Source organism: Xyrauchen texanus, chromosome 3, assembly GCF_025860055.1.
Source record: "Xyrauchen texanus isolate HMW12.3.18 chromosome 3, RBS_HiC_50CHRs, whole genome shotgun sequence".
Lineage (NCBI taxonomy): Eukaryota > Metazoa > Chordata > Actinopteri > Cypriniformes > Catostomidae > Xyrauchen > Xyrauchen texanus.
Genome location: NC_068278.1, coordinates 52,499,495 through 52,512,099, shown reverse-complemented (window position 1 = coordinate 52,512,099; position 12,605 = coordinate 52,499,495). Strand labels below are relative to the sequence as shown.

At 37.5% G+C, this 12,605-nt stretch overlaps 1 protein-coding gene across 1 annotated transcript in view; it reads right to left on the bottom strand.

Moving 5' to 3' along the window:
* Window positions 1-12,605, bottom strand: part of LOC127625984 (beta-adducin-like) — a 33,851-nt gene that overhangs the window by 10,539 nt on the left and 10,707 nt on the right. The window contains exons 6-10 of the mRNA XM_052101488.1: window positions 5,854-6,003; window positions 3,654-3,797; window positions 3,110-3,208; window positions 1,097-1,273; window positions 708-947 (exon numbers count right to left, since the gene is read on the bottom strand). Coding sequence (XP_051957448.1) covers window positions 708-947; window positions 1,097-1,273; window positions 3,110-3,208; window positions 3,654-3,797; window positions 5,854-6,003 — 810 coding nt within the window. The remainder of the gene's footprint in view (window positions 1-707; window positions 948-1,096; window positions 1,274-3,109; window positions 3,209-3,653; window positions 3,798-5,853; window positions 6,004-12,605) is intronic.

The window sequence follows — 12,605 nt, the reverse complement described above, 5'->3', positions numbered from 1 at the left end:
TTTTGTGTGAACTATCCCTTTAAAACAGATTTTTCCATCTTATCTAATTGGAAACATTATTTTAAATAAAATTAAGCCTAGTCTCCCCATTCTTAAGTCAATATCATTGAATAAATAAATAAGAATGAAAGTTTAAAGGACAGATAAAAACATTTAAACAATAAAAGAGTAAAGATCTCCTTAAATAGCTAAAGTGAGTGGTTCTCACAGATGCGCACTTCCAAATGGTTACACCCACTCACTAAAAACAGGAAATCTAAAATAGCAAACCCCAATAAATATAGCAAAAATGATGAGTAAATCAAGAAATAAGTCCTTGACACATTATTTATGTTATGTGGTTAGGGTGTTCTGGGTTGTTTCTTACTGGCTCAAGTAAAAGTGCCCACCCACAAGTCTCTATTATATTTTGGTCTTTAGGAATGGAGTTGACCTGTTTTATTGTCTGCAAGGCGATTGATAAACTCTTCTCAACATGCAACATGGTTTGAGGTATAATTCATTTCCATAGCACAGTGCGGGACAAGAAACTTGCCAAAGAGTAATATAGGGTTAGGGTTCAAATCCCTAATTCCCAAGTATGAGCAATAGTAATACTTATGTTTCAGATCTCAAAAGACATAGAAAAATATCATACCAATTTTATTTCAGGCACTGCCAGCCATAAGCTGGATACTCAGATCCCAGCTGAATAATAGCTCTCTTACCGTAGTCCGAGGTCCCGGGCTGGCCTGGTCCTGGTTGACTTTCTGATAGACATTTGGGGTGTTCAGCCACCTTGTCTTCTGCTGTTGTCTCTGGGCATGGGGATTGAGACATGGGTGGTGGTGAACACCATCTTCATTATAGGAAAATGATGAAACTGTGGCAGGAACTTCCACCTCTCTCCTGGTTCTTGAGCGCTCCAACAGCACTGGGAAACGGTAGGCATATCCTGTACGGTAACCCTAAAGAATGGTTAAAGGAAACATATCTAAATGATACTAAAATATCACATCTGGTAGATAATAAAAGCCAGTTTAGTAGCAGTAAAATGACTAATTCTAATTAGCAAGGACAAATGAGATAAATAGTTCTAAGTAATTTCTAGACTAACCAGATTGTCCAGTGTTCTCATCAGTGCTTCAAACTCATGTTCTCCTAGCCTGCTTTTATGCATGGGGCCGAATGTGGATCCGGCCCAACCCACAGTGCCTGTGGCAACAGGCTTGTGGATGTTGCGGTCCAGCATGATTAGGTTTTGTTCTCCTCCAGCGCTGCACAGTGCTGCCACCTGTCAGAACAGCACATCATTGCAGCATTTTAGAAATTGAAAACTGGCTTACTACTTACTGCCTACTATTTTGTTAAAGTAAAAGAAACAGTAGGCAGTATTCTACGATAAAAATCTCAAAGTGTAGTATGCTACACTGCTGTCACATCAATTTGCATGTTTAATTCAGTAGAGCTTAGTTATGATCTTGGAGTTTAAAATGATTGTATTGGGGGGCCTGGGTAGCTCAGCGAGTATTGACGATGACTACCACCACTGGAGTCACGAGTTCGAATCCAGGGCATGCTGAGTGACTCCAGCCAGGTCTCCTAAGCAACCAAATTGGCCCGGTTGTTAGGGAGGGTAGAGTCACATGAGGTAACCTCCACATGGTCACGATTAGGGGATCACGCTATCAATGGGGTGCATGGTAATTTGTACGTGGATCAAGGAGAGTAGCATGAGCCTCCAAATGCTGTGATTCTCCGCAATGTCATGCACAGCAAGCCACTTGATGCGCAGATTCAACTAAGACTTGTCCTCCACCACCACGATTGAGGTAAGTAATAGCGCCACCACGAGGACCTACTAAGTAGTGGGAATTAGGCATTCCAAATTGGGAGAAAGGGGGATAAATTTGTAAAAAAAAAAAAACATTGTGTATAAATGTCTTAAAAATTTGGAAGTCTGATTAAATAATGAGTCAAGAAAGGGATGTTAAAGGAATAGGTCTCCCAATAGTTCAGTTTTACTCACCCTCAAACTATCCAAAGATTTTTAGAAGAATGTCTCAGCTCTGTAGGTCCATGTAATGCAAGTGAATGCTGACCAAAAAGCACACAAAGGCAGCATAAAAGTAATCATATGATTCCAGTGGTTAAATCCATGTCGTCTGAAGCGATCTAATCAATTTTGGGTGAGAACAGACCAAAACGTAACCTCTTTTTCATTGTACATCTTGCAATTGCAGTCTCAGGGCACGATCATGATTTCAAGCTCGATCACAATTCCAAGAACCATCTAGAACTCTTTACATGCGTCAAACACCAGGAAGTGTAAAGAGCTTGAAATCATGATTGCCAAGGAGACTGCTGATATCAAGATTTACAGTGAAAAGGGAGTTACGTTTTGATCTGTTCTCACCCAAAACCAATTGGATCACTTGAGAAGACATGGAATTACCACTGGAGTCTATTGGATTACATTTATGCTGCCTTTATGTGCTTTTTGGAGCTACAAAGTTTTGGTCACCATTCACTTGCATTGTACAGACATGCAGACCTGAGATATTCTTCTAAAAATCTTTGTGTTCTGCAGAAGAAAGAAAGTTATGATTATGATGGTATGAGGGTGATTAAATGATGAAACAATTATGACTGACGTTACTTCTGATTAAAGTCAAAGCCCATTACACTGCAGAAATATGGAGTAGTATGGTATTATAAACATAGCTTTACAGAAGCATTCTACAGCTACACCCCATGTATATACTGTGCACAGTATACATCATACATACAACAGAAATAGTAAGAGTAGTAGGGTTTTTTGAACAAAGCTTTACAGTAGCATTCTATAGTTACACCCCAGCAAACAAAACTGCTCTGCATTCTCACCTCTTTCTTGACACTTCTTTGATGTTTATCACATTGTTTTCAGCACCTTTTTTCTCTCTCATTCATTCACACACGCACGCACTCACTCACTCACACACACACACACACACACACACACACACACACACACCTCTTTCACATCGTACCTTCTCTCCCTCTTCTCTCTTACTCCTTCTGTCCTACTAATCCAATCTTCAGTGTCGTATTCTCAATGGAAGAGCAGAAGTTCCCTTATTTTGCCTACCTGTATTTGACAGGCAGTCTGGATGTGGTAGATTGTGTAAAAGGCCTCCTCCACTGATTCTCCCAAGGCCACGATACCATGATTCCTCAATACCAACACCTATACAATAACACATTAGGGTCATACAAATCTCACACAGTGGGCATTTGTGATACAAAAATACTTCTTCAAGAGCATTTTTAAACTTTTAAACATTTAAGGCCCACTTAAAAATGTACAAAAGTCACTATATTAGACAGCAAAATCTCAAACCAAGTGGCATTTATAGAATTCAAAGGAAAGATAGCTCAAGCACATTTTTGAACAAGCAAAACATTTCACAATTGTTTTGTTTTTTTGTTTGTTAGGTTTTGGGGCCACTGTAGAAGATCAATCTAAAGGTAAGTTGATCAGATAGCACCATAGGTCATTTATATATATATATATATATATATATATATATATATATATATATATATATATATATATATAAAAAGTGGTAGAGTTACATTTCTTCTTCTAATATGTAAACAGGATCTTTTCAAAAGTCTCTTTATGCTCTAACCTTGCATGTCGGTCCTAGGCTCTTCTGGAGCTCGACTCTATCCTCTTCCTCCTCCATCACTCCGTTATAGTCATAATAAGCTACCTCACCTACCAGCAAAGCCTCATGGGATAGAGGTAGTAGGCCACATTTCATGGCTGACACCTACATGAATGATTAATCGTGGTGAGTTATAGGAGTTGATCAGTGCTGGAACAATAAAATGTTTGCATTAATGTAAAGATTAATGAAAGAATGCAGAAGGAAAAATGGTCAGTTCACAGGTAATTTGCGATAGTGGTTCCACTTCAGTTTCCCTTATATCTAAGATTCTAAAAATCAGAAACTTCATGAAACAATAAATATTTTTTTAGTGCACTAAATGAATAAATCATATTTAACACAATGTAACGTGCTAATTAGCAATCATTTAAGTGAAAAAATAACTATGCAATGAATCATGCCCCTGACCCGTATGGAAAGTTTTGAAATGGAAAGTTTAAAGATACATTTAATTTGACACAGTGCCCTAAAAATGTCATTTATGGCTAGATAAGCTGAAATCTAGTGAGACCTTCAGCAACTAGGGATTCTCCAAAAACTTTCCCTCCCAAATTGATTCTGATTACCTGAACTCTCAGTATCGGCTGATACCAATCAGATACCATCAGTTTAGAAAATCTATACCTTACTGTTTGGAACTAATTGAGGGTACTTTTTTATATATAAAGAAACAAAAAACATCTAACAACACATTATTTTATTATAAAATAGAGAAAACATAAAACTATTACATAAAAATATGTTGCCTATAACGAAAAACTTCATGCAGCAGCAAAATTAACAATTAGAACAGTGAAAGTCTTCAGAAGAAAAGAAGCAAGTTCTCTTTACATATTTTTTCAACTTGTATTCAAACCTCTTTTTATATTCACTTTAGTTGTAATAAGATATCAGTTAACCTTTCAAATCACACAATTATAATGTTTTTATTTTTGGGGGAAATTAAAATAAGGATAATTGTTGTCATTATTAATGATGATAATAATAACAATAATTACAATAATAAATATTAATAATACATTTTATTATACAATAGTAATGTATAGAATTTTTAATTTCTTAACTGTAAAACCGTGGGACTTTTATTCTGACAGAACACTCCATGAAGATGGTGAACTGTAAGTGTTTGTTTGTGGGCTAGTTCACAGTAGTGTAGTATACTTTTCATTCAAAATCTGGTAAATTGCCCCTTCAGATCCAATCTCAATGCATGTTAAGAAGTGACGTGAACTTAACTATCGAGCATCCACATCTGAGATGTAATTTTTGTGGAGTGCTTATATATTGCATGCCACACTAAGTGCTAAAAACAGCAGCACGTCATCAGCCTGCGCGTGCTATGTGAAACACAACAGAACAGTGCTAGTTTACTGAAGTGTATTGCACATACAGACTATATATTTATTTATTAAATGCAGTCTTTTGTGATTCACAAAGCTATTGTATGTATTCAAGAGACTTGAAAGCCAACATGCATGAGTCATATGGACCAATTTAATGGTGCCTTTATGTTTTATTTGGAACCTGACTGTTATAACAATGTCTAACACACAGTATCCAATCTGGTTAAAAGCTGCAACTAAAGTGAGATGCTCCAGAAGTGTCCACCTGACGTATGAGTAGATAGGCCAACAATTAAAAATAGCACCAATAATAGAAGTCAACAATATATTGACATCTAAAGCCACATTTTGGATTGTCTAAATCCCATAATATATGTGTATGATGTAATGTATTTGAATGATCTGAATTACTGTATAATATTTATTATATATTACATTGTTTTAATTATTATACACTGAATTCTCTTTATTTGTTGGCCTTTCACAATAAATATTTATGCAAATAATTGTGGTTAATTGGATTCATTAATCAGCACATCATGTAATACATTTCTTTTTATTGATTAACATCCCTAATAAATACAGTAAATAAATAAATGTTAGTCCTTTATGTGCTTCACAATTTAGATAAATAAATAATATGCATAAATAGTCTATAATTAAGTTTTTTGTTTAATATTACTTTCAATTGTTAACCCACATATTATTTCATTTCAAAACTGGCATCAGGGAAGACTTTGCATAAAACAATCCCTTTCCCCTCAACTGAAAGTTTGCTGAATCAGCAATGTTGATTTATCTTGCGTGTGACATACCGCAGCTGTGGCTGGAGTGTGGAGGTGCAGGAGACAGCGGACGTCTGGTCGTGCCGAGTAGATTGCAGAATGCAGACTGAATGCAAGTATATCAACTCCCAGAATAGTACTGCCTTTCTCTACCACCTCACCGAGAATGTTCACCTTCACCTGGATATTACAGAGAGCACAGGCTGTAGTAAAGCCACTGCATAATTTATTCCTGTTCTAGTATCCATTGTGCTAAAATTAACTACATTTATCATTGTGATGTTACAATATAATGAATTAATTTTAAAATACTCATTTAACTCTTAAAGGTGCTGTAAGTGATTTTTTTCATGGAAAGGTATGGAAATAATTTTCCAACTGCCTGAAAGAAATTAATGAAGTGTCTGGTGACAGCTCTAGACTCAGCAAACAAAAATGTGTCTACGGACCATGGGCAATAATGCTTTCTGCCTGTTAATCAATTTGCACGTTCTCATTTTATTGTAGTTACAGCAAATTATTAAGGAATAAAGCATTTTTATGCAATGTTGCTCATAACAATTGTCAGTTGAGGGTGCTATTTTGCATCTGTTGCTTTGAACAACCGATTCTGCTCTCAATAAAACTCATTTTGGAGTTCGGGGTTTTGGAAAGAGGGGTCGTGGCTAATCCAATGGCTCACTCTCGTGGAAGCAGAATGGCTGAAATTGCTTAAAGCACATTTAAGTGTAGTCTGTCAAAACTGTGAACAGCATTGTTACATATTTGATGCATTACAAAATCACTGAGAGATGTTGAATCATGTGACGCCATGCGAGTTTCAGATGTGTGAATGGCAAGCTCTGCGCACTTTGCTAGTTTTAACACTTTTTATGTCATAAACTGGTGATATTCAATACAACCTGTTCCTTAACTGTCTATTTGTATTTGTATTTATTTTTATTTATCCCCGTAGGGAAATTGTGTTTGCAGCGTACAGCAACTCACCCAACATTTGGCAAATTCACATTTGACATATTATTTACAATTTGAATACATAAAATAAAATATAATAGTAAACATAATTAAAATATCCAGTCTAGCATCTATTTCATCTACTACCACTAGGGGAGGATGATTTAAAAACTTAATTGCTTGAGGAATAAAAGAAAATTTAAACCTATTTTTTAAACATCTAGGTAAGCAGTATCGTCGACCTGATGGTAGTAGTTCAAAAGTATAGGATAAAGGGTGCCTTTTATCATTCACAATGATGTTAGCCTTGTTTAACACTCTTCCTTTGTATATACTCTCTATACTCTCTAACTTTGTTCCTAGTAATTTACTTGCTGTTACTACCACCTTCCCCAATGATCTCTTCTGAGCTTCAGAGGCATTACCATACCAGCAAATCACACAAAAAGACACAATGCTTTCGATAAAAGCCCCATAAAACATCAACAGTGTTCTATTTTGAACATTAAAGGACAGTAATTTCTTTAAGAAGTACATTCTCTGTTGAAGCTTTTTACTTACACAGTCAGACCATACATCCCACTTAAGTTTATTGTCCAGCATTACACCAAGATATTTATAATTTGTCACTAACTGTACTTGCTCCCCGTTAATTAATGTAGAATGAGTTTCACTTTGCTCTTTCTCTCTAAAATCAATAACCATTTCCTTAGTTTTTGAAATGTTTAAAGTAAGATTTAAATTTTCACACCAATTTAAAAAAAAGTCCAGAACAGGCCCATGTTCTTCCTCCCCATCGTATAAAAGACTCACTAAAGCAGTATCATCTGCATACTTTAAAATATGTCTATTTTTGAAAGAACTCACGCAAGAATTTGTATATAAAATAAATAGTAACGGAGATAAAACACATCCTTGGGGAGCTCCGACTGAGGAAATCAAATTGTCTGAAATGGACCCTCCTATTTTAACCTGCTGAATTCTAGAACTTAGAAAGTTTACCACCCAAGCAAGTGTCCTACTATCTATAAAAAAATCTTTTGCCAAAATGGCAGCTAATGTACTGGGAGAAATACAGTTAAAAGCTGATGAGAAATCCACAAACAAAATTTTTGCATGAGTTTTTGGTTTCTCTAAGTGTGAATGTAACAGATGCAATACAGTTAAGATTGCATCCTCAACCCCTCTAGAAGCTTGATATGCAAATTGCAGAGGATCTATGAGATGCTGTGTTACGGATACAATGTGCTTTTTTACTAAATGTTCAAAGCTTTTCATCACAAGTGATGTAAGTGCTATTGGACGATAATCATTTAATTCAGACGGCCTAGGAACTTTCGCCACTGGAATTATTGTAGATGTTTTCCATAAAGCAGGGACAATACCAGAATCATAAGATGCTCTAAAAATTTCTGTAAAAACTGGCGCTAACTGAACTGCACAATGTTTTAAAACATTTCCACATATCTTATCTGGACCTGGACTTTTTCGGGGATTGCACTTTCTAAAAATCTGACTAACCTCCCTTTCATTAATGCGAAAACCCACAGAAAGATGAGAATCAGGTGATACTGAAAACTCTGGTAAAGCATCACTATCTCCACTGTCAAAGCGACAATAATATGAGTTAAGCTGATTTGCCATATCCAGCTCCTCATATCCTTGAAGCACAGGGAATGATTTGCATCTTCCCTTATGGGGTATATTTGTCATATTTTTAATCCCCTGCCAAGCATATCGGGCATTACCTTGTGTCAAGGATGCCTCTATTTTCTGTTTATATGTGTATTTATCTATTTGAATTTGTCTTTTAATTTGCCTCTGAATATCTCTCTGAGCAACCTTGTCCTGATTTCTATATGCGTTCCTTTTCTTATTTATAAGGGTCTTCAGATTTTTTGACACCCAGGGTTTATCATTTGGGTATGCCTTAAAAATCTTAGTGGAGATAACGGAGTCCATACAAAAATTTACATAATCAGTAACTGATTCAACTTGTTCATTAATATCATCTGTGCTAAAAATCTCCCACTGTGTACATTCAAAACACCCCTGCAAAGCCATTATACTATCATTGTCCCATACTTTAACAGACTTTTCTTGAGGCTTCTCTCTTTCCAGTAACCTCTGGTAAACAGGCCGGAGATAGACCACACTGTGATCTGACGCTCCCAATGGTGGCAAAATTGATGAAATATAGGCATTTTTAACAGTTCCATAACACATATCCAGAGTTTTTTCCCTTCTTGTGGGAGAGTCAACATATTGGTAATATGTGCTCAAACTCTTCTTAGCATTACACTTATTAAAATCACCCATAATCAACTTTGGAGCGTCTGGAGAAATTGTCTCAAGTCTCTGAGATAAATTATAAATAATCTCTTGGGCTTTCTTCACATTTGCTTTAGGGTGAATATATGCCACAGTGATAAAAATTTGGGGAAACTCCCTTGGTAGATAGAACGGACGAAGAGAGACACATAGCAATTCAATGTCCGCAGTACACAGGCTTTCTCTAACCTTGACTGCGCGACACCAATCCTCTCGAACAAAAACACATACCCCACCTCCTCGAGTCTTCCTGGTGATGTCAGGATCTCTATCGGTCCTAAATGACGAAAAACCAACAGGTTCCACCTCGTTATCTTTTACGTTGCTGTCCAGCCATGTCTCGGTGATTGCCAGGACACTGGAATTCCGGTACTCGTGTAGGTAGCGCATATTTGCTGATAATTCATCCATTTTTCCTCTCAAGGACTGCGCATTGATAAGGAGAATAGTAGGCAAACAAAGTTTGTTTTTCTCTTTCAGCCGCTTCAGTCGGCGACGGAGGCCTGCTCTGCATCCGCGTTTGCGCTTAATACGTGCTTTCGTCCTTCTCATTTATTTTAAGATAATTCGGAATCTTATCCTCTGCTGTAGAGCTGTCCACTGAAACAGAGTTACGAAGTAATAATAAAATCTCCCGGTCATATCGAATTTCGTTTGTGGCAATGCCACCAGCAGTGTAGTCAAAGTTCAATCCACAGGAAAAACAGATATTAAGAAACGCCATCAACAGTCCAATCAAACTCCATGATGCGCAATCCATGATTAATATCCACATATATGTCAAAAAAATAAAAATAAATAAATAGTAACAATAATTTTCCAAAAGTGAACCGCCAAAGTGAAACGCCAAAGTTGGACAAGAGTAAACGCCACGAGGCAGCCACGGAGCAGCGCCCCGTGTCTAGGAAGACAATATGTCAAAGAATTCAAAATCCTTGGGCTCTGGAAACACTAAAAGACCCTTACGTGCTCAAGCTGACGCCCCCAAGCAGGCCACAAGCCTAGGAACCGATTTGGCCAGAGAATAAGGGAAATTCGGCAAGAATTGTTGAACGTGTCATTGCTGATTTGGAGGATCTTGCTGTAATATGACAACTGATCTCTGACATGGAGATGAAATTCACTGAGGTGGTTACAAGAGTGGGGGATGTTGAAAAATGCATCACTTATCTGGAGTCACTGGAGAGGGAAATTGCTGCTAATCTGCTAGTGACCAAGGTGGATTTGAAGCGTGTCTTGGAGACGTTGGAGGATACGGAAAACCGCAGTCGGTGGAATAACGTCTGTACTGTTAGAATCCCGGAGGCCAAAGAAGGTCGGGATATGGGGAAATTCCTGGAAAATTTTCTGAGTCTGCTCAACATAGGCCATAAGATGGAAATCAAGTGAGCTCACAGGGTTCTTGCTCGGTGATTCACTGAGGGAGACAGGCCCAATCATTTCTGGCCTTCAATTCTGGTCACATTTCTGAGATTATACGATAAAGATCACATGTTACGCGAGGCAAGGAGTAAAGGAAAGTCTTTCTTGGCAGAACCGCAGCATTTTCTTATTCCCAGACTTTGCAAATTTGACAAGAGAGAAACATTAGCAATTCAAGGAATGCAAGAAACTCACATCAACGGAAGGCCGCATTTGCGCTGATGTTTCCGGCCAAATTTAGAATAGATGCTAAGGATGGCCGCAAAATATTTACATGTCCCCAGCAATGGATGTCCTTCATAAAGTCAATGGACTGATTAAGTTATTTTGTAGTACTCAAGTTGCAGACAAGTGGACCGGCTCAATGAACATTCATTTGACCATCCGAGGAAACTGAGTGCCTTTTTTGTTTCTTTTTGTGCTGGTTCCGCCTAGTGGCTGGAGATTGTTTTGTGTAGTAACACTCCTTCGGGAGAGTGTTGTGGATGAATCTACACGTTCTTTGTGTTTATGCCTCCTATTGGTTGGAGTTTGTTTTGTGGAGTATTTCTGGCAAGACATTGGAGTGATTAGGTAATTTATTGCACTCATGTAGCAGCCGAATGGGCCGGCTCACTGAACATTCGTTTGACTGTCCAAGGAAACTGAATGGACTTTTCTTGTGTGTGTGTGCTAGTTCTGCTAGCGGCTGGAGTTTTTTTTTGTGTGGAGGAAAACACCTTTGGGACTGTTATGTGGATGAATCTACACTTATTTTTATAGAAACAGCTGACTTAAGCAATCCAACAGCAAAATTGTCTCAGTTGGTCCCGTAGGCGTGCATGAACTGTTTGAGTTTAGAGGGTATGGACGGCAGTTGCCTGCGCTGGGTTAATGTGCACGTTTTTCTTTTTTCTATTTGTTTGGTTCGGGGGGATGTTTAAGGTTTGATTGTTGCACTAATGTTGGAATGTGGTCTTTATAATTTTATTTTTGACGCACACAATCTATTTTTCTAATATGCCAAAAGATACAAGAGACAAGAGTGGATTGTCTCTCTCCACGTGGAATGTGAATGTGTTGGGGCACCCCATAAAAAGAAGAAAGGTTATGTCTCTTCTTAAACACAAGAAATATGATATAGTGTTTCTTCAAAAATGCACCTTTCCCCATAGGAAGCTGAAAAATTTGGGAAGATATAGAGTGGACATGTTTTCTTTAGTACTGGCTCAAGTAAGAGCAGGGGAGTCATAACACCGATAAGTAAGCATCTACAATTAAAATGTCTCAAACAGATTAAAGCTAAATTAGGAAGAGTCATTATTGTTTTAGCAGAAACACAGGGGCAAAGTTTTATTTTGGCAAATATTTACACACCTAACGCTGATTATCAGGGCTTTTTTATAGATCTTGAAGGGATGTTGCAAGATGCTAGCACCCCTCATGATATAATATTGGGAGGAGACTTTATTTTGTTTCTATTGAGGGACTCAGTCCTTAATCATAGTCGAGCAAAAGTGTGTACGCCCCCTAGAGCAACATTGACGCTTCACAGGATGTGTAAAAATCTTGGTCTTAAAGATATTTGGAAACCTTTGAACCCTTCTGGCAGGGACTATACATTTTTTTCATCAGTCCATAAGACTTATTCTAGAATAGGCTTTTTTTTGTCTAAGTCCCTCATTTCATCTGTTGTTTAATTCTCAATTGGAAACATCTTGGTCTCAGTTAACGCCCTGGTGAGTTTAGAGATGTTGTCACATACAGAGAAAAATAATGTTGAATGTCATCTGATGGCCTCGATTGAAATACATATATAACGCTATTTTGTTGTGGAAGGTGGAGGTTTGGCTATTCAGGACAAAACAGCCATACTTTGAGTCGGGGGACAAAGCAGGGAGGCTTTTGGCTGGATATATAAAGCAGAGAGTGTCTTTTTCTACCATTCCCTCAGTGAAATCTGCTGGTGGTGAAATAGCTATATCTCAGCCATTGATATTAATAATGCTTTAAAATAATTCTACCTTGATCTCTGTAGCTCCACTTCTTCGTCTACTGATGAAGATATTAGAAAGGAACCTTTAGAACTCACTAAA